The 21,884-nt window shown below is 32.0% G+C and overlaps 1 protein-coding gene across 1 annotated transcript; it reads left to right on the forward strand.

Moving 5' to 3' along the window:
• Nucleotides 1-780: 780 nt before the first annotated feature.
• LOC106717128 (sodium/potassium/calcium exchanger 3-like) lies at nucleotides 781-11,146 on the forward strand. The gene is made up of 10 exons (XM_045686169.1): nucleotides 781-892; nucleotides 3,551-3,656; nucleotides 5,241-5,459; nucleotides 5,858-5,994; nucleotides 6,791-6,961; nucleotides 7,693-7,924; nucleotides 8,171-8,302; nucleotides 8,552-8,776; nucleotides 9,431-9,532; nucleotides 10,664-11,146. The coding sequence occupies exons 2-10, from the start codon at nucleotides 3,584-3,586 to the stop codon at nucleotides 10,993-10,995; spliced, it is 1,623 nt and encodes a 540-aa protein (XP_045542125.1). The 5' UTR covers nucleotides 781-892; nucleotides 3,551-3,583; the 3' UTR covers nucleotides 10,996-11,146.
• Nucleotides 11,147-21,884: the final 10,738 nt, after the last annotated feature.

Here is a 21,884-nt window from a genome sequence, read left to right on the forward strand (position 1 = left end):
TGGTAGAGTTTTTTGTCTAGTTTGACATTTGTAGCAGAGTGTGTGATTTTTTAAATAAAAAAAAGAAAGTGCTCGTAACTTCCGCTCTATAACTAGTATTATATTTGAATTCTATATTCAGTTATTGATTTAGAAGAGTAGAGAAGGAAGATAAACTAAATGGAAATTAATTGCTGCAATTATGTTTCATTTAAGAGTTCATTTATTATTACCAATTGTTAATGTGTTCATTTAAACAATTTCATTTAGTAATTGTCTATTCAAACAATATTCTCGTTCGTATATGGTTATATTCATTTAAATATTCAGCTCAGACAGCTCATTATATGTCCCCACTGAGGGGAGCCTACCCTAGTTTAGGGACTAGGCCATAGTAAACCATGCTGGCCCAGTGCGGGTTAGTTGACTTCACACATATCTTTGTGAATTTCTTCTCAGATATGTGCAGGTTGCATCACGATGTTTTCCTTCACCGTAAGAACATCGTATAAATGTACATATGGGGATTCGAAACCAGGACCTACAGTTTACAAGTCAATTGTGTAACAGCTTCCGACGCTCTAAAAGTTTTTCGGTGAACGTTAAATATTACTTAATAAATAAATGGGGCGTGAAAAATCAAAGTGAAAGATAATTATAAATCATGAAATTGACAAATAGTAAATACAGGTACGAGAATATTAAATGTAACCACTAATCATTACGAAGGAGCCTTATCAATTAAGATTATCATTTAAAAACCCTGGCGTTGGTATCTTTATTTCAGTGTTGACTATGAAATCCGCGCTGAATGCTGACTGAGAGTTATTTGTTGTAAATCGATGATGTTTATTAATATTTAATTAGTATTCTGTGGGCAGGTGTTCTGGATTTGGTGGCAAGAGTGTTTACAGTAAGTATTGAGTGATGTGCTGAGCGTATAATTTATTTTTCTAATGTCGCGTGCATGGCTTTTTAATAGAAATAGGTTATCAAATCGTGATAGTGATGCACTTTAGTCAATGAGAGTAATCTTTTTTTTTATTTGTTTTGTTATTGATTAATAAAAGGATAAGTGTTGTTACACAAGTTTGTTTGTGTTACACTTATGAGATATCTCGGTTTGTTTATCCTTTTGTTAAGTGTTTGAGGTATTGCAAACGAAATCGTTCGTACAAATTGTGTTCAGAGATTGTACCGCTTTGAGTGTGTATATACACAATATCAATCATAATCTCTAATTAAACATAAATATACATTCAGTTCAATGAATTTGATATGTAGATATATGATTTTCCTTATTACGAGTATATTAAACATCTATCTTCTATCTTTATATATATAAAAGAAAGTCGTGTTAGTTACACTATTTATAACTCAAGAACGGCTGAATCGATTTGACTGAAAATTCATGGGTATGTAGTTGAGAACCAGGAAACGGACATAGGATAATTTTTACCCCGTTTTCTATTTTTGATTCCGCGCGGACGGAGTCGCGGGTAAAAGCTAGTTAATTAAATTTAATTTATATACAATTTATTATATACATTTATGTAAAAATATATAATAACTAACACTTGCAATACCATCTCTAATATTACAAAAATCGAGCTAGTACTGACATTTGTCTGGTGAATTTAATTAACCTTTATTGAAAGTAATTAACAAAGGTTTGGTAATTTTTTTACTCAGGAAAATTAAAATACATTGTCAAAGAAAATTTATATTAAAATATTGCCAAGGAGAAAGTTTAAATAGAAAACGTTATGAAGGGGCTGTCTGCTTACTTCACTTTTTCGCTTCTTTACTGGTTGTACATGCATATTATTTGAAATTAATATTTTTAAATTTCAAACATGGACATGTATTAGTAAAGCTAAAATTACAAGGGCAATTGTATTAAACATAAAAGAGAGAGGAAACGAAAAAAACTAATTCCGTTGCTTTGTCGTTACAATAATTATAAACAATGCTTACATTCCCAAAAATCCTTAGAGAAATTACAAATAACTACCATATAGTACTATTAAAACTTTATGCAGTTCGTGATTTCACACGAGATACTGTGACAAACAATTAGATATCGGTGGGATGTAAAAAGACGTGAACTGCGCTTTCCGCCATACGCTCAACCAACATGCTCGCAGCTAACCACAAGCCGCCATACTGTCTGAATATTATAGTGTTTGTTAGTGAATCATTAACTAATGGAATGCTAAGATTACAAAGATAATGCAGTTTTTGGATTATTTATGTTTAAAGCATTTCGTTTTTATGTTTAAGGATATGAATGAGATGTTTGGAAGAGTTGTAGTACATACAATGACTGTATGTGCCTAACTTTTGGGGAAACTAGGACGATGAATAGATTCCTGATGCTCGTACCAATGTCTTTCTTGTCTATTATAATGTTATAGCCATATCTTATAGTATTTTTGCTTAGCTTTTAAATTGTTGCTATGGATTATATTTTATCATAAATGCATTCCAGTGATATTAATACAATTACGCTGTATTATGATAAAGACTGATTGGAAATAGGATGGAATATCCTTTTAAAAAGGTTAATGCCTTTAATTGTTATTTATATCAGGCTTTTCGATTTTAAAGTGTGAGAATTCATTACAATTTTATGAGTTTTTCATATCTATTACTTAAAATTTTGATTATTATCTACTAGCTGTAGCCCGCGACTGCGTCCACGCGAAATAGAAAAAAAAATAATTAGTGGCCTATGTGTTCTTCCAGACTATGTTCTACATCCACGCCAAATTTCATCCACCCATCTAAACATTCACATTTATAATATTAGTATGACATAAATCTTAGTATTTGTGGAATTCATTAGTTATTCAAACTATTAGATTGTGACGGCCAACAGAGCTTTGATTTAGTTGCAAAAATAAACTGTATAAATCATATTTTCCCATTTGGAGTTTATAGAATATTTAGATGCTCGAATTTTATTTATCGATAATCAGTCCAATATTTTTATCGTAATATAATAACATTATTATTACGTCTGATGTTAATCTTACTAATATTATAAATGCGAATATTTAGATGGATGTATGAATGGATGGATGTTTGTTTGAAGGTATCTCCGGAACTACTGAACGGATCTTGATGAAATTTGGCACAGATGTAGATTATAGCCCGGAAGAACACATAGGCTACTTATTAAGATTATTTTTTTATTCCACGCGGATATAGTCGCGGGCCACAACTAGTTTGACATATTTGTTGAATTATTTTAAGTTAAATAAAAAGAGATAAGAAGTTCGATGAAGATCAGTAAAAATGGCGATAATAGAATGATTTATTAATCAGACGTTCAGTAATAAATGATAAATAAAATCGTCTATAAAGTTTTTTTTTATTAAATTTCGAAACAAGAAAAAAGCATATTTTGACCTACAAATACTTATATAAATATAATAACCGCTTGCTGCAATGCCTTTTAAGGTTCAAAAGTTTTTCCTTATTTACATTTTGTACAACCATAGCCACATTTTATAGATTTTCTTTTATCAAATTAATGTGTTATATACAAATCGACTTTTTGTTGCAGATACAGTTGGGGCAACATCGGAGAAATTTTAAAATGCACGCGATCGCCTCTTGTTTAATAATTTTAGTTTGTGCTACGGCCAGTGTTACTTCATTGGAAGATTTCAGTAAGTACATTCATGATACGTATTAAAGTACGTTAAGTGTTAACTTTGTATTCCTTTTTATGGAAATAAGAGGACTCCATGAATGTGAAATTTGACATAGATAAAATTAATGCGCAGAAGAAATGCATCTATCTATATATATAAAAGAAAGTCGTGTTAGTTACACTATTTATAACTCAAGATCGGTCGAACTGATTTAGCTGAAAATTGATGGGGAGGTAGCTTAGAACTAGGAGATGGACATAGGAACTTTTTATCTTGTGTGCATTTTTTTTATTCCGCGCGGAAAAAATCTTTTACTGTAAACAATGGTCGTATTTCAATATAGACGATTGCTGGCATACTTGTAATACTCGTATGTAATAAAATTTGTTTACTATTATGTAAATTATATGAAGAAAAAAGAAATCTGACCAATCTCCATTGTCAATTTTGGGACAATTATATTAGCTTATAATTTTACTTATTAAAGATAAATTTTATTTACTTGCAATTTTTAGTAGACTTCAAAAAGAAGGAGGTTATCAATTCGACTGTATTTTTTTATTTAATTTGTTTAAGTTAGACATATGTACTTACAATAATAAACTACATACACTTGATATATAGATCTGATTAGTATATAATATATTGATATCGCACGTAAAGTTAGACAAAACCACTTATCGTAAAAGTGTATTTAATTAATATCTACAAAAGTACATAGCGTTATCTGTGATTATTTGAGGCGGAAACGTTTAAGAATAAATATGTTAGGACAAAATTGATTTACGAATTATTAAACGGCGTAATTTACATAATTTAGATATACAGTAAAGATTAGTATATTAATATAGATTATGCCTTTAAACACGCTAATCGAATTGTTGAAGGATTTTTTAAATTCTTTTCATATTTTACACTCTCATTATAAATGGATGTTGTTAAAAATTGCACAAAAAATAAAACAGTTCTGCTTTTTTTACTTTATTTTATGGTTATTTATATTTTAAAGAAAATAAACATAGAGATAATGTTCATTTTTCTTACTCGATGCATAATGTACGTGACAAGGGGAAAAAATCTATAACGTTATCGCAAATAACCATGATATGTTTCCTAAACGTTCCAAAAATCGATGTACCGACAATCGGACGAACTAGATTACTGATTTATGCTCGTTCCACACGAGAGCAGAAAAGTGATGAAGAGCAGTACACAGTGCAGTACTGCTATAGTTTGAATGCACACTCTCCGTCGTTGTTCTGTCCCGGTAGTACTACTGTTTACTGCCTGCTCCGATCCACTGTTCTCCCCTCGTGTGAAATATGTTATGTTCAATAATATTGTCATCGTCGCTAGATACGTAACAAACTGCAGAAGCTATTAAAAGCGCGTTAAAATCAAACGTCAAACATCGTCAGAAAATCCAGTAGACAAATTACATTTTTAATTTATAGTCCATCGAGTCTCTTTCGGACACGTAAAGAAATATTAGTTTTTTTTTTAATTAAAATTGTGCAATAAAAAAGAAAATTTAAATTAAATTCCACGTTATAACGTATATAGTTTACAGAGTGATTGTAAATTTTTATTTATATACAGATTCGACAAGTGACACGTTGTTCGTGCCAATAGTCAACAATAATGGTGAGACAGTGTACGTTACGAAGGACCTGATGAGGAAGCTCGAGGATGAATTGGAGACGTGGCACTGGACGCCATGGCTGCGGACAAGGACCGAAGTGGCAGAGAATATTATCAGAGAGGTCGAGTGTATTAGCGGTGATTCAATCGACAGTTTTCCTGATGATACATTCACAGGTGAGTCTTATAAATGTATAATTTTCTTCCTTCAAATTTGATTGTTTTTTCCTTTGATAATTTTGAACGAAGTAATAAATTGGTTTAATTTTTTTTATTTTTTTATTTTCTTAATATTTTTTTTAAATATTTATGTTAATAATTTGAGACCCAATAATTATTCGATAAATTTGATTTCATATGAAGCTGGAGTAATAGCTCCTAATTTGTTGTAATTGTTGGTTTCTATTGATCAAATTAGCAATTACCTGGAAAATTTGAGTGAAATCAAACGATAGTTTATTGTTTACGGATACATTTTGAGTGTTTTATTTTCGAAATTCAAAAAGTCATAGTCATAGAAAAGTTTATCTCACTCGAATATAACAAAGGCCCTCACATTGTTCATATTTTTACAGACGATCAACTGAGAAGAGGAGCATTTCTTCTGTACGTTTTATTCGGAATATACGCGTTCACTCTTTTGACTATTGTATGCAATGATTATTTCATTCCGTGTGTCGAATTTATATGTGAAGATTTGAAGATACCTCAGGTTTGTGACTTTTCAACTATATAATAAAAAGAAAATTACATTTTGTTAATAAATAGTACACAAATTCACTCGGTTACGGGTACTCCTTACTTATCTTTGTTTAGTGTGCTACTAAAATTATCAATACTTCATATGAATTAATTTTTACCAGTACTGTCGCTAAGTTTTGTTACGTGCCGATTTTTTTCACAATATTCGTCTTTTAAACGAACGCCAATGCGCTTTTTGTAAATTGAAATATGCCTACCTCTCTGGTTTCAAATTAAATTCGTTGTTCATTTATTAATTTCGGGTATTGGTGATACCACCAACCTAAGTGTTATGTCAGACTATGTTTTACATAGGTACATCTATGGCAAATTCTTGCGATCCGTTTATCTGTTCTAGAGATACCTAATAACATATATACAATAACAAACACATTCATCCGTCTAAACATTCGCATTTATATTATAAGATTTACGATACTTTTTATAATAACACTAGTTTTTGTGTAAAAATTATCCTATGTCCGTTTCCTGGTTCTAAGCTACCTGCCCACCAATTTTCAGTCGAATCGATTCAGCCGTTCTTGAGTTATAAATAGTGTAACTAACACGACTTTCTTTTATATATATAGATAATAGAACTGCTTTTATAAATTACTTTATAACATCCAAAATAAGATTTCTGGTTCACACCAACAATTGCGAAAAATGTGTTTCAAGTTGGTTTTAATTTCGTATACAAAAGTTCCTGCTCCGTAATGTCTTGTCTGATGTCTTTAATTTACATGTAATCTTTTTTTTTCACACAGAACGTTGCGGCGGCTACATTTATGTCAGTGGCAACATCATGTCCCGAGTTTTTCGTCAACGTGATATCAACATTTCTCACCGAATCCGATATGGGCATCGGGACAATAGTCGGCTCGGCGATATTCAACGCTCTAGGTGTAGCAGCAATCGGAGGTCTCGCTGCTATAAGTGTAAAACATTATTATACTACTATGATTGATGTAACATGAACTTTAAATATGAATGTGGGAGAAAGAAAGAAGTCATTGAAATGACAGTTGCCTGCGTTTTTTTTAGGAAAGAGCAGTGGTTTTTATAGGATAAGGAAAGTAGGAAGGGATAGGAAGAAGAATAAAAAGGAAGTGGATTAGGAGTTGGACTCGCCAGATAGTGAGATTTTTTTAAGTTCAAGGTGACAAACGTGCCACCAAATTAGATCGCTGCTCGTTGCCTTCCATAATAAGTTAGAATAGTTACAGAAAAAAGATGTTTCCCTCTCCTGTATATACCCATCCCTGATAAATCTACTTTCCAACATGAGAGTAAGCGGATTAAAAAGATGTCCCCACTCGTTTAAATCTATTTAAATTGTGAAAAAACAAATCAATTAGCATATGAGTATCGCAATCTGTCTGAGGGGTTGCAGCTACATTTATCATATTGAATTGTTAAATCCTCTTATTACGGGAAATGTTTTTTTTAAAGTAAATTTTTTTGTTTATTACGTTAAGTCTATTATTGACGATATTTTGTTGGGCACAATTAAAAAAAACTTATTAAAAGACCCAATATGTATTCTAAAAACAGCGCTTGCAAAATTTATGCTAAGGCTTTAATAACATATAAGGTTATTCCATCATTCATTTATTGTTTTGGTCGCTGTGAATATATATTTATTAATTAGTATTTTTATTTGTTTTAGCCCATATCAATTGACCGTCGTCCAGTAACTAGAGATGTCATCATTTATATGCTCAACGTAATCGCACTGATGATAATTGTTTGGGACGGCAGAGTAGAGTGGTACGAAGCGTTAGTGCTTGGCATTCTGTACATCACATATTTCATTGTGATGTTTAACAGTCTCAGGATATTCGCTTTATACGATTCAATTATTGGAAGAAAAAACCGGAATAATAATGGAAGTAAGCTAAGTAAGTTACCAGTACAAACTAACTAGCGTTTGATCACGAACCTCCCTGATATTATGTGATGATGCAGTCGAAAGATGGCAAATTAGACGATGTTATAAAGTCTTGCCTTGTTTAGTTTTTTTTAATAATACAGAATATGTTTAATGATAAATTCCTTGTAATCCTGATATAACCTACTCTAATATATGCTTAATCAATTACACAAATTTATTTGCTTCAAGTACTGAATTATTTGTTTTTTTCCAGATATCGTGACGAATGATAATAAGTCTTCAGAAGAAGGCATTGATAATAAAGGCTTTAATAATAGCGAGGTAGTGATTAATAATATACCCGAAAAGGTTGCTGTAAACGAGAAAGGTAATGCATTTATGCCCGGTTTTTTAAATTGTAGTTAATATTTGCTTATTATTTTTGGGAGTTGCCCTTCTTGAAATTATTATGAAATTCATTTAGCGTATCATTTAAATTGACAAGAGTAGTTGGTGTACGTTGATGGTGGAGGTTTAGAGACATGTTGGTTGATATAAGATAAATTAGACAAACGTTAATACAGTTCATGCGGAATACTTAATTTGGCAAAATTTTATGTGATTTTCTTTATAACTTGTTATTTTATTGCTTTAGCCGAAAAATTGGAGAAGCCTCCTAAGAGTGTTTGGCGGTACCCAAGAGAAAATTCATTGACATATAGAATTTGGTGGGTGTACACTTGGCCACTCAAGTTAATACTAGCGTTCACAATACCTTTGCCTTCAAAATACAGGAAACTTTATCCGTTATCCTTTATTATGTGCATTGTGTGGATCGGTGTTAATTCGTACTTCGTGTCATGGAGTATGACTGTTATTGGTAAGTAAATATAAGAAAAATAAAACACAAAATCCTCCTTTCAATAACCAGTACTAGGTTGATATTTGACCTTGTATGTATTCTCTTGCAATAAAGTTTGGTTGGCACTATGCAAGTATTAAACCAAGTATGAATTTGGTATAAAATTATTTATTTGATAATTGTGATCTAATAATCCTATTGAATATTAAATAGATATTTTTAGGTAGTGTCAGCTTATGTTTACGACATAATTGTAGATATATTAAATATGTGATAAAAAATAATCTAAATATATTAAAGTGATAATAAAATATTGTCGTTAGTCTTTACTTATTTTGATAAAAATTTATTTGTTACATATTAATCATTTAATGCTTAAGAGCTTATGATATTTCGATTCCTTGTTTGCACCCGAACAAGTTTATTGCATTTTTATTTTTGACATACCAACGAGTTTACCTTCATATTATGAATTATATAAATTAGTCCAATAAGCTAATAATAATAGATAGTCAATTTAGTACAATTTGTATATTTAGACTCAAAAACTGGCCTGGTTTTAAAATAGCACTAACAGATGGCTCCTCCATCAGCAACTTAAGTTATGTCATATTTATTTCTTTATGTTTGTATTTATACGAGGGAATTTGTATTCAAAAATGGTAATTTCAGGACACACATTCTTCATACCGGACTCTGTGATGGGGATGACGTTCTTGGCGTTTGGAGGATGTCTTCCTGAGGCCTGTTCTATATTTATAATGTCAAGACGAGGTATGTGAAAATATGAACAACTTCGAATAATGTTATTAATAGAATTATAACTTTACTTCCACTCTTATGTCCATTGAAGCATTGTAAGGTCATCATCATCTCCTTGCCATTAGCTCACTCAATATGGATTCTGCAGAACATTGTAAGGTTGTAAGATTACAATGTTCTGCAGACTCCGTATTAATTTCAGAGTTGTTAGTAATGTAGCCCACCCAGAAATGTCATCATTTCAATTTTTCATTTCCAAGACCCCTGTTGGCACTGTTGGTACTGTACTCATATGTGTTACCCCAGCTTCGCCAGCATTCCTTACCCTTTTCCTCTATGTAATTTTTTAATTTAAAACATGTAAAGGTAAACTTTGTTTCCTGATTACATAAACGTGTAAACAAATATGATTAAATTGAGACTAATTGCATATTGCGTAATAGCGAATTGAACTGTGTAATATTCACATAGCGTACAGCGATTTGACTTATTGAATGTGAAGTATGCTTGAAATTCGAACATGTGTATAACTCAGGCAACAGCGAATCATTATGTTTGATTATCTGACGTTTAATATGTATTTTATCAATGGCAATCTTGTGTGACCAGTGAAGTATTGATTGCGTTGTTGACTACGTGAAATATTATTGTACGGTTAATCTAGTGATAGGAGCTATTATGGACACATAGAACAGAGCCGATTTAATCTCTTTGCTTCCGTATGTTTTAAACATGTTGCTATTTTTTTTTACTAAACTACATTAAATGCATTTGATTTTTTTTTCTTCGAAACTGTTATTTTAGCTTTCTTAGCAATTGCTAAAGAAAAATAGAGTTTTACAAAGTATTATTTAAAATTAAATTAGTTTTAATAGTGAATGAATGGACGTATGTCTGTTTTTATGTTTTTCCTCAGGTAAAAATGTCATAGATATAGACTATAGTCTGGGTGAAGTTTTTTTTTAATTTCGCGTGAACAGAGTCGTGTACAATAGCTAGTAGATCATAATAACGACAGATTCCCAACGAGATTGTTAGATCTATTTTCTAAAGCGAGGCGAAATAGCGGGCGATTGGTGTACATTTATAAAGTGTAAGTAAATAACAAAGTGGATGTCAATACATTTGTTTTTTTTTTTTCAGGTGAAGGAGGGATGGGTGTTTCGAACGCATTGGGAGCTAATTCTTTAGCGATCCTCTTCGCTCTCGGCTTACCTTGGCTCATAAAAACCCTAACATTAGTAGGACAAGGAGCGGAAAATACTGCAGTATATATAAACTCTGCTGGTATTGGATTCATCGTGGGTTCTTTATTAGTAGCAGTTGCAGCATTATACGTTACATTATTTCTTGGGAAGTTCCAACTGAGAAAAAAATTGGGAGCAGTTTTAATTGTACTTTATGCTATCTTTATAACATTCGCTATTCTAGTAGAGATGGGTGTCATTGTTGATAAAGGTATAGATTTCTGTTAATTTAAGTCACTAATCGTTGGTTTCTGAGACCAACCTGTTTAATATATACCATCATCTCTTTGATCCTTGACAAAACAGAGATACTGTTGTACAGATATATTACATTATATAAATCAACGATAAGTATGCCATACACGGAGCGTTTCAAGTAGTCGCCAAGCTGTCGACAGCTTGATGGTTGTTTTCACTTGGTTATACTTGTATGGTGATTAGATATTTATACAGTTGTAATGATCAAGGACTGACAAGTTACGATACCGAATTACCTTACCATGGGTTTCTGAGACTGGAAATCTCCGTTTAAAGCAAGTTGTAATCTCTGTTTTGTGATAGACAATGATTGGGATGACGATATGTTTTATACAGAGATTTTAGTGTCAGAAATCCATGGTAAGATTAAAAAAAAATTAAACAGAGATTATACAGAGAAATATAAGAAATACAAAAATAAATTGCACTTACGGATAATTGTATACTGAACATAGACTATGATACCGCTAGTGTAATGTTAAATTAACATGATTTATAAATGTTTCTCTAAACTATGTTTCGAACATTATTGGCGATTAGTTTATCTTTACATATACAGTGAAACTTGGTTAAGTGGGACCTGGATAAGTGAGAAACCTCTATAACTGGAACTCATGCTGAGGTCCCAACACTTTGGCACTGAATTACCTCTGTTAGTGGGACGAGGTAAACCTCTATATCTGGGATTTGTTCTTTCGATTTATCATCATAGTTACCTCTATAACTGAGACAGCGAGTAAATTTTATATGCATAAACCTCTGTAACTGAGATAACATTGTTTGTTTACTCATTCTTATTCTACCCACAAATTCCACACGTAATTCCAAGTACGTAAGTACAAATTTGAGCTTCAATTACCTTCAGTTTTAGTTTCGCTTTACTATCATACAGATGTTTATTTGAAAAATGTCAAAACGAAAGCTACAATCGTTATCTCGTATAACTGAAATAACCTGTATTCTCACCTCTATTAATGGAACCCTCTGTAAATGAGACAGATATTTATTTATACCTGTATATCTGAGACACTGGGTAAGTGGAATACCTCTATAAGTGAAACGACATTGCAGGTCCCTTGATGACTCACTTAACCAGGTTTCACTGTACATATGTGATGAAGTTTTCAAAGTGAATTATTTTTATATCCTCCAATTGTGGATTAAAATAGGCTAGATATGGAAATATAAAGTATGTTCTGTAGATATTTTTGTTAGTTTTCGTAGTCAATTGTAGTAAAAGTAGTCACTAAGTAAGTAGTTTTAGAGTATTTGTATAAATTATTGTAGTATAAGACATTTCATTGTGAAATATGTGATAAATATTTAATGTATGAAACACATTATTTAATTTTTGTTTGTACAAAGTAGTTTATGTTCGTAAAATGTTATAAAAATAGACCAGTGCTCATTAAAGAAGTACAAAAATGTTTTATAGATGTTTTTAATGGTGTTCTTTTCAGGGACTTAATTTTTTTTTTTTTTAAATTTTCATTTAAAACAGAGCCACGCCCATAGAAAACTTAGTAATATTATTTTCTAAATAGAAGATGTATGGTTTTTTTAAAAACTTTAGTTCGCGGCACGCATTGCAATGCCCGAGTCAAAATAATATCAAAAAAAGTATAAGTACCAGCAAAAGATTTAATTTAATACGAAGCATGTTTGTTTTTTTTTGTATGTTTTAAGGGATTTTTATCACCCAGCTGTTTGGAATATATTTTACGACATATGTATACTTCTAACAAATATATTATACAAAAAAATGTATATGAAAATCAAGATGTCAAACCACAAACATCGTAAAAAAAGGTAGATAAAAGTTTTGTAAATAGGTAATTATTTCTAAGTCGTTTTATTTACTTTGTTACATATGTTGCAAAATGTAAATGAAATTACTATAGTAAATGAGATCAAATTTAAAATATCAGCATTTAGAGCATTATTATTAATAATTTAACTTACTTTTAATAATTTAATTAAAAAAAGTAAAATTACAAAGGAGGTTTAGGCCAAGCGCCCGGCTACTTCAAGCTTGGTGAAACTGTCAAAGGCTGTTCAAGGCAAACAGTGACTGCTCAGTCACTAAAGATGCGTGAAGTTAAATTATTATACTAACACTGGCAGATGACGACTCATGACATTTAATAACATATTTCTACTGATATACCTGGCCCTGAAACTATCACCAAAGAAAAATAAGTACAAAAACATTGGATGTTAAAAAAAATTGTTGTCTAGCAATAGTAGTTATGACAACTCTCGAAGCCTTCGTTCTACACTGCGCAGTTAAACTAATCATTGTAACTTTAACTCTTTTAATGTTAATGATGAAGTTCATATATATTCAGCAGCCTGAGGACCTTCACAATCTTCAAGTAGTGCTGCATAAATAACTACGAGATAAACTAACTTTCATGTCAAAACAATTAGCTTATTTGGACATTGTAAAACACATGACAATTTTAATTGACAAATAAATTCCAAGTAGCTTGTTCAGGACTTAATTCAATATTGTAAAATAAGCCCTTATAGTGTTTATTTTGTTAAATTTTATCCATGTTAATGAATGTGCATTATGACACGAACAAATCTTATATGTATAAAAGAAAGTCGTGTTATTTACACTATTTATAACTCAAGAACGGCTGAATCGATTTGACGGAAAATTGGTGGGCAGGTAGCTTAGAACCAGGAAACGGACATAGGATAATTTTTACCCCGTTTTCTATTTTTTATTCCGCGCGGACGGAGTCGCGGATAAAAGCTAGTCTATATATAAAAGAAAGTCGTGTTAGTTACACTATTTATAGCTCAAGATCGGTCGAACTAATTTAGCTGAAAATTGATGGAGAGGTAGCTTAGAACTAGGAGACGGACATAGGAACTTTTTTATATTGTGAGCATTTTTTCTATACTACAAAACTACAAACTTTGTACTGAACAGTAACAACTCTTCAAGATATTCATCTGATATACCTAGAATGAAGATATGGAACAGACTAGTAAGTAATCAATAAATCAATGCATGTAAAGCTGCGCATAATAGCAACTTAATATGTGCAACCGCGACGTACGAGATTTAATCTTGTTCCTTTGAATTGCAACATTTCAACGGATTCCTAGAGCCTTTATGAGATTTTAAAATGGGGAACCCAGTACAAAGTGTTCAATATGAATTACACCGAATTAGAATTATTAATGTTTGTACAATTTAATTATCTTCTTGCAAGAAGGAATAAAACTATAGCTGTAAGTTAGATTTTTTTTCAATAACTAATTATTAAAACAAGTATCCAATAGACACTATATTCAAAGACACATAAAAACAAACGTACTGGAGAAAAATATACGTACTGGAAAACAATAATTGACAGACTGAGAGAATTTCACTTAACAAACATTTTGTTAGAGAATGTCTAATTCGTTGTCCCCTCCGGGAGGTTCAGAGCCTACCCGAAGTTAAGGGACAATAAGCACCCACCATATGTGCAACCTACACGATGTTTTCCTTCATTGTGAGAACGTCGTATAAATGTACATATGGAGTTCGAAATCACATTGGTATGTTGCGGGGATCGAACCTGGGCGAGTAGATTACGGTCGGATTAGGCACTTAACAATTGCACGACCTTCGCTCTATGTCTACGAATGTGACATATTATATATACATCATCCATTTTATAATAATGGGAAGAGTCATCTACAATGTGCAAGGAGATTGTTCTAGAATATTACACTCGTTGTTGTATCCGGCGGAAATTTTAGGTCTTCGCAGAGCCTTGTTCCCGGCGTCTTGCAATTTAATTGCACAATAGCCATGACTAGCAAAGTAATAAAGCTTTACAATGTTCATCTATAATATATTTACTTCTTGTTAAAATCGATTCCCAAAGGCGGATTTAATAAATAATTTTTGTTTTTTTAAATCCGTCTTTATTAATTTTGTATAGACCTGTGTTTCCCAAAGTGGGCGATGACGCCCCCGTGGGGGCGTTTGAAACCTAGGAGGGGGCGATAAGGGGCCCAAAAAATGGGGGGCATTGAAATTAATTAAAGTAATGAAATTGTTGTTTTTAAGTTTTAGGTCTGAATAAAAAGTAGGAGGCTCTGAAATATAATCGATTTTCAAAGGGGGCGGTGAACGAAATAAGTTTGTCAATCACTGGTATAGACCCATATTTATACGTAAATAATAATATTTTTAGTAAAAATTGTAGAAAACTTAGTCTGCAAGTATTAATTTCTGGTAAAGATAGTATTCAGTAGAGATGTCGATATATTTTCTTGTTGAAATCTTGATGATAAATATTATTAAGTAAAGCAAGCCTTTTACTACTTTCGTTGATACAAACGTGGTCGTGATATAAACACGATTATCGACGTGCGATAGGGATAGCGATAACAATATACCGCGCCAGGTGAGACAAAAGACAGCGGTGAAAGCGGTGGAATCTGGGCGTACAGGTTGTATTTGATTTTAATTTTATTTTTTTCAATGTTTTACCTTATACATATTTACTTGACACTTGTGAACTATATTATGCTTAAAGCCGAAAAGCGAAAAGCAATGGTGCACACATACATGTAGTCCTCACCTAGGTAAATAAGCCTATGTTAGGGATCACGAGGCCTTTGTTAATCACGGTGGCCCAGTGTGAGATGTTGGACTTTATGTATAATCTTATACATTACTAAACCGTGAGGACGTTGGATAAACATATATAAGAAATTAGAAAATCGAAAAAGACATTGGGGATCGAACCCGTTCTCCGATTACAAGTCCAGTGCTTACCAACATATAGGTAATTATAAAACTAGTTGGACGTCCGCTGCATACAAACGATTGAGATCCAAAAATAAAAATGGACGACGGTCGACCTTTTAACTGAAAAATATTATTGTTTAATTCAATTCAGACGTCTAGTTTGTTTAGGTCAGGCGATACGGGGTTTTGAAGATGAGAAAATTAGCCATAAAAACCTTATGAAAGTGTTTTTCTAATTCATGTTTCATTTAAACTTAAGTAGGTACCTAATATAAATACTCTTAATAGATAGTTAATATCAGGACCCAACAAGTTGCAATCAATTGATATTTTTTGGTCTGACTTATGAATTGATTATATTTACATTCATAAGTTAGATTGCAAATAATTTTTTCCAATACTTGTATAATTAAATTTATCAAAGTTACGTGGGCGGGCGGATGCTCGTGAATTTCATTTAAAACATTTTCCGATACAGCGAAAATAGGTTTTCAATTTACTTGTGCACAGTTACTTGGTTTTGGTCAGTATATTTAATCAAGGTTAACATTGAAGTAATAATGCCTTGTTTTAATCAGCGGCCGTGGCACCAAGCATTCGAACTTGTGACCTATATTATATTGACCTTGTCATATTTTTTTCCCTTTTATTCAATTTGATAAATCAGAGACAACAATATGAGTTAATACAAGTGTCACTGCAGTCGAAACCCATTGTTAACTGAAGCATATTGCGGGCTACGTCGCTCATTCGACTTGAACATATACATATAATTTGTACCGTATTGCTATTGTCGCTCAAGTCAAAACTCGTTATGCAAATAGGTTTAGTCGTTAATGTCATTAAGTCGTTAATGACGCAGTTATTAAGGGCTTGACCAGACCGGACCGTAATCTACACGTTCAGGATCGATTCCTACGTGTATTAATGTGTTTTTCAATTTTCGAAGTTCATAAATCATTTATCCGACGTTCTAACGGTGAACGAAAAAAAACATCCTGAAACAATCTGCACACACCGCGAAGAAATTCAAAGACGAGAAGTTGTGATGGAAGGGTTATATACAAAAGTTATGTTAACGTAAAATGTTTTGTAAATGAGAGTTTTCACTGTCGAAAGACATGTACACGTACACGCATTGTTAATCTCTTTGAACTAAACAGATAATAAAGCGGTATTTTCTGTAAAGCTTCAGCAAAGAAAATCTGGTTATCCAGGAAAATTATCTGAAAATAGCTCGACTCCATTTTTTTTTCTCAGTAAAATATCTTAATCTCCATTGTTAAGAGAATTCTATTTATATACTAATTTATTGATCATGACAGTGGGCCTGAAAATAGAATTAGTGCTGTAACATTTTCTTTCTATTTTATGTGAAAATTACCGAAATCTTACGATTTTGTAAGCCTATTAAAAATTTATTTCTGTACCACTCGACTCTTTAAGGTTGAAATTTAGCTTACATAAAGGGGCAAACGTCCGAGCGGCACACTGAATTCGCAGGAATAGCGAAGCGACTTTCTTAGTACCTTTCATCGACTCGATAATATTTCCTCTTCGTATGCATCCACTTCTCCTGCAACTCCACTTCCACTTCCCATTCATTTCATATAAGAAGAAACGCGGAATGACTTCCACTTCACACCTGTATTCTGTACGACTGTTCAATTTTGTGAGCCGGCCAATTCGTACAACGTATATTGTTCCTGGAATCTACCACTGTTAACTATAATATTTCTAGTCCAGTTATAAACTGAACTATTTCGATATCAGTTATTTACGAATAAAAAAAATTCTTTTAACAAAATTGTATAAAAGTCAACCAAGTCTAGATGTAATTCGATAACATATTAAGCCTATACGTATGATACGAAAGTATATTATAAATAAAACTTTTGTTCAGCTTAATACGGCTTACAGTACTAATGGAATGTATTGAAAACAATATAACCACCTCTACCATCATACCTTTTCTTAAGAGAATCAAGGTTGTAATGCGATAATAGGTGTCAGTAGATGGCTGTAAATATCACAGTATTTTTTTATGTCTTTAGTTTCCAATCCCAATAGCTATAATGTAGTAGGTGTCTTATGTGTTAATTGTGTTCTTGAGGAACAATATTAATCTGTGCAACCTTAAAACCTTAACCCAACCATGAAAATTTGACAAATAGACAAACATACAGTACAAACTGTCGTAATTGTAGTAATAAAGGTTAGATTTGTTTTTCCGCTAACTTAACTGTATCTATAAGACGTATATATTGAATAAAAAGTTCCACTATTTCACATTTATAAAGACTAAAATTTGCTAACATTCCATATTTAATAAAAACGTAGTACTGTTACAATACGTAAAAGTTTTGCAACGTGGGTGTAAGCCTTCTTAAGTAACTACATATGTTATTTTTAAATAACATTGCCTTAAAGGTTCATTCAAGCTGAACTAACAGGCGCGATAAATATATATATGTGTGTTTGTATATAAAATGTATACGTCGTAACAGTGCTGTTTTCGTGCATTTCAACTTTCAAAAACCAGTTTTCAAAAATTTTTGTTCTTCAATCTGGCCGCAAGTTTGCATTTATTCCGAGTAATCCCTACAACGGCTACGTCGATTTCGAATAAAATTATTATTATACTGAATACTTATATAGGGTAGGGGTGGCGACAGGCAGGCGTTTTGCCGTAAGCCAAACGTTAAGGTTTTTAAAATCTTGTGCACCTGCCACCCCTCGTGAGTGGGATAAGGCTAGTGAGATGGTGATGATTAAAAAATTATATGAAATACAGTTAAAAATGGTTCAATTAAGATAGCACCAGTAATGAACACTTTTAGAGTTATGATTAAATAAATTTTCTAGTTATTGGATACTGCCCTTTAAATAAAATTTTAGACATTAATTATATTATTACTTTCAAAAAATTTGAAAGTAATTGAACCGATTTTAATTTAGTTTTCTTTATTAAAAAAGCTTAACTAAAATTAAATATTAAAAATTCAATCAGATCAGTCTAATTGCCAAATTAATCAATATTTTTAAATTAAAAAGACGTTCAGTGTTAGTGTTCTAAGGTAAGTTTGAAGATAAATTTATTAAAATGAAGATGTCTTGGTTAATAAAACAAATAGCAATTAACTCGATTGCCAATTACTGGAAACTGAAGCGAAGCGTAGCACCTGTAGCACTGTGCTACGAAAACGGATTGTAGAGTATGCTCGCTGTTAGCTTCAGTTTATAAAGTGTACGTGTCTGCCAAATGACGTGCTGAAACGTATCAAATCAATTGATACAAAATGCCGTATGATTCGGTTGGCATCTTTGTGTTACAAGTTGCAAATATCTTAATGAAATAATCTGTTATTTTATTAACAACAAAGAGGAATTCTGATATTATAGATATTATTATTCTGATGATATTATTCTGATCTGATAAAGGTGACATTGTAGCAATTTAATTTCAAAAATGACTTTTTTAAATCCATCATCATCATCATCATCACATCCATATCTTCCTTTCCCTCCTATGTGGCGTTGGCGCACCAGGGTTTCGTCCTTCAGAATGATCTATCATTCATAATTTCAGTCACAGTTCACACAAACCTATTTAAAACCATTGTTGAAAAATAAATTAAAACTGAGTTATCCTATTTTAAACTACACATGAGTATTGAATGAGTATGCTTAATAATCAAATAGTTAGTGGAGCTGTACTTCTTCTTCTATCTTGCATTCCACGAATGGTGCCTCAAAAAGGCAAATATATTTTTTACAATTTTTTATTATCGTATCCTAATCCCTGTACTAAGAAAGCATTGTCTGTTAGAAGCGAATATAAATCTTTAATAAGCAATAACAAGAAGATTTATTTAAAGGTATTTACGCTAATGGATAGTGTTTTTCTAATTGATACTCCATTAGATACGTCTTTACAGACTCTGCCCGTGGGCGACATTGATTTTCTATGGAGACTAAAGAGACAGTTTTGTAAAATGTTTTTAGCTTTTGTTAATTTTCTAAAGAGACAGTTTTGTAAAATGTTTTTAGCTTTTGTTATTCATCACGGTCTGGAGCTGATATTCTCGAACTTTTTTTTAATTTTGTTGCCTAGTTTTTGTATTTATTTACTCAAATCAAGTAATTTGTTCTACAGTGTATTACATATTTATTTCTAATACGTGAAAATATACTTTTATAACTCATGACCGACTTAGTGGGGTAAAAATAGATTTCGGATTTCCGTTTAGCGCCCTCCTGCTAAACTTATTTTGCCTCGTCCACGTTCATATATCTATATGTCCTTGTAGGCTGTTGATGCCGTCTTTTCTAGTATCACACCATTTTTTATTGGTTTTACACACTTATATATAATTATGTAAAAATCTGGAAATCGGGAAAAAACGTGAAAATCATCATCATTATCTGAGGCGAAACAGCCACGGGTGGGCCTGAGCCTAGTCATGGAAATTTCTCCACACCGGGCTACTTTGTGCTTTTTGTGTCCAGCTTTTAACGCCGATGTTTTTTGTTTGATATGCGAAAATACGACATCATTTTATAATGAGAACATCGCTACCCTTTGAGTTGAAAATGTTTTTCACGTGCATTGTGTTCAGTTAACATATAAAATTGATTCCACAAAATTATCCACTGAAGCTTATATTTTAATGAAATATGAACTTCACATTGTTAATTATATTGACTTTAATGAAAATATTCATTTTAAAAAACATATTTTTTATAATAGGAAGAAATTGAAGTTCATTTCTCATTACATGACTTGTTTTTGAATTAAATGTAATTTATTAATTGATATATTTATCAAAATTAAAATTATTTTTACTAAATAAAAAATGTATTTCCAAATAAAAATGAGACATTTTAAATGGTATCAAAAGATGCAATCGGTCTCCTTCAATACATTATATTTCGTCTACTTATAGAAAATAAATATATTATTTGTAAACCAATAAAAGGTAGAGCAACGAGAAGCAGAACCGACTAGTCTTTTAATTTGCGTTTGTCTTGTTGTGAAGGTAACCTGTCTGGCCAAAATATACTTATCGACTGGAGTTATCAATGATACATTAATGATTGTAGAATTACCTGGTAACGAATAGACGACATTTATCTTTTTATTATATTTGATTAATATCCAAAAAATAACGTACAACGTTCCTGGTATCAGGAATACCACGTACCAAATTATACCTCTAACAACCTGACAAAGTCTAGAGATCGCGGTAAACAAGTGCAAAAGGCAACATTTCTTACCTTGAATCTCCAGTGTCTTGTTATTTATATTAAAACATATTGTATTATTTCCAACAAAATAGGTATGGCCGAGATTAAAAAAAAGCTTTGTGGGCAATAAAGACTGTAAGTCTAGTCGTATTACTATGTGGTGGTCATTCTTGACGATATTTGCAACGGTTCACTTGTAAGCTTTACGCAAGTTTACTTGGATAAAAGACGTGTAGGAAAGGTCGAAGAAGAAACAATGAAATAATAAAGAGCTACTTTCATTGTAACCCCCTAATACGTCATTGTGATCAATAATAAGAGGTGTACTCAATGCATTCATTGTTTTATTATAAACCTGTCATATCTTAGGGAAAATGCTTTTATAAGGTACGTCAAAATACATATATTTTCTAGAAAGGAATTTTCCTAGGTGAACATATACAGGATGACGCACCTTTAGAATGTTCTTGAAACATTGCTTACAATATCGGGACGTCAATACAGAGAGAAGCCCGGTCACCCGGCTATTACGTGTTAAAATGTTATTTATTGTAAACTAGCTTTCACCCGCGACTCCGTCCGCGCGGAATAAAAAATAGAAAACGGGGTAAAAATTATCCTATGTCCGTTTCCTGGTTCTAAGCTACCTCCCCGTCAATTTTCAGTCAAATCGATTCAGGCGTTCTTGAGTTATAAATAGTGTAACTAACACGACTTTCTTTTATATATATAGACTAGCTTTTACCCGCGACTCCGTCCGCGCGGAATAAAAAAAAAAAAAGAAAACGGGGTAAAAATTATCCTATGTCCTATTCCTGGTTCTAAGCTACATGCCCACCAATTTTCA

The sequence above is a fragment of the Papilio machaon genome, chromosome Z (assembly GCF_912999745.1).
Source record: "Papilio machaon chromosome Z, ilPapMach1.1, whole genome shotgun sequence".
Taxonomy (NCBI): Eukaryota; Metazoa; Arthropoda; class Insecta; order Lepidoptera; family Papilionidae; genus Papilio; species Papilio machaon.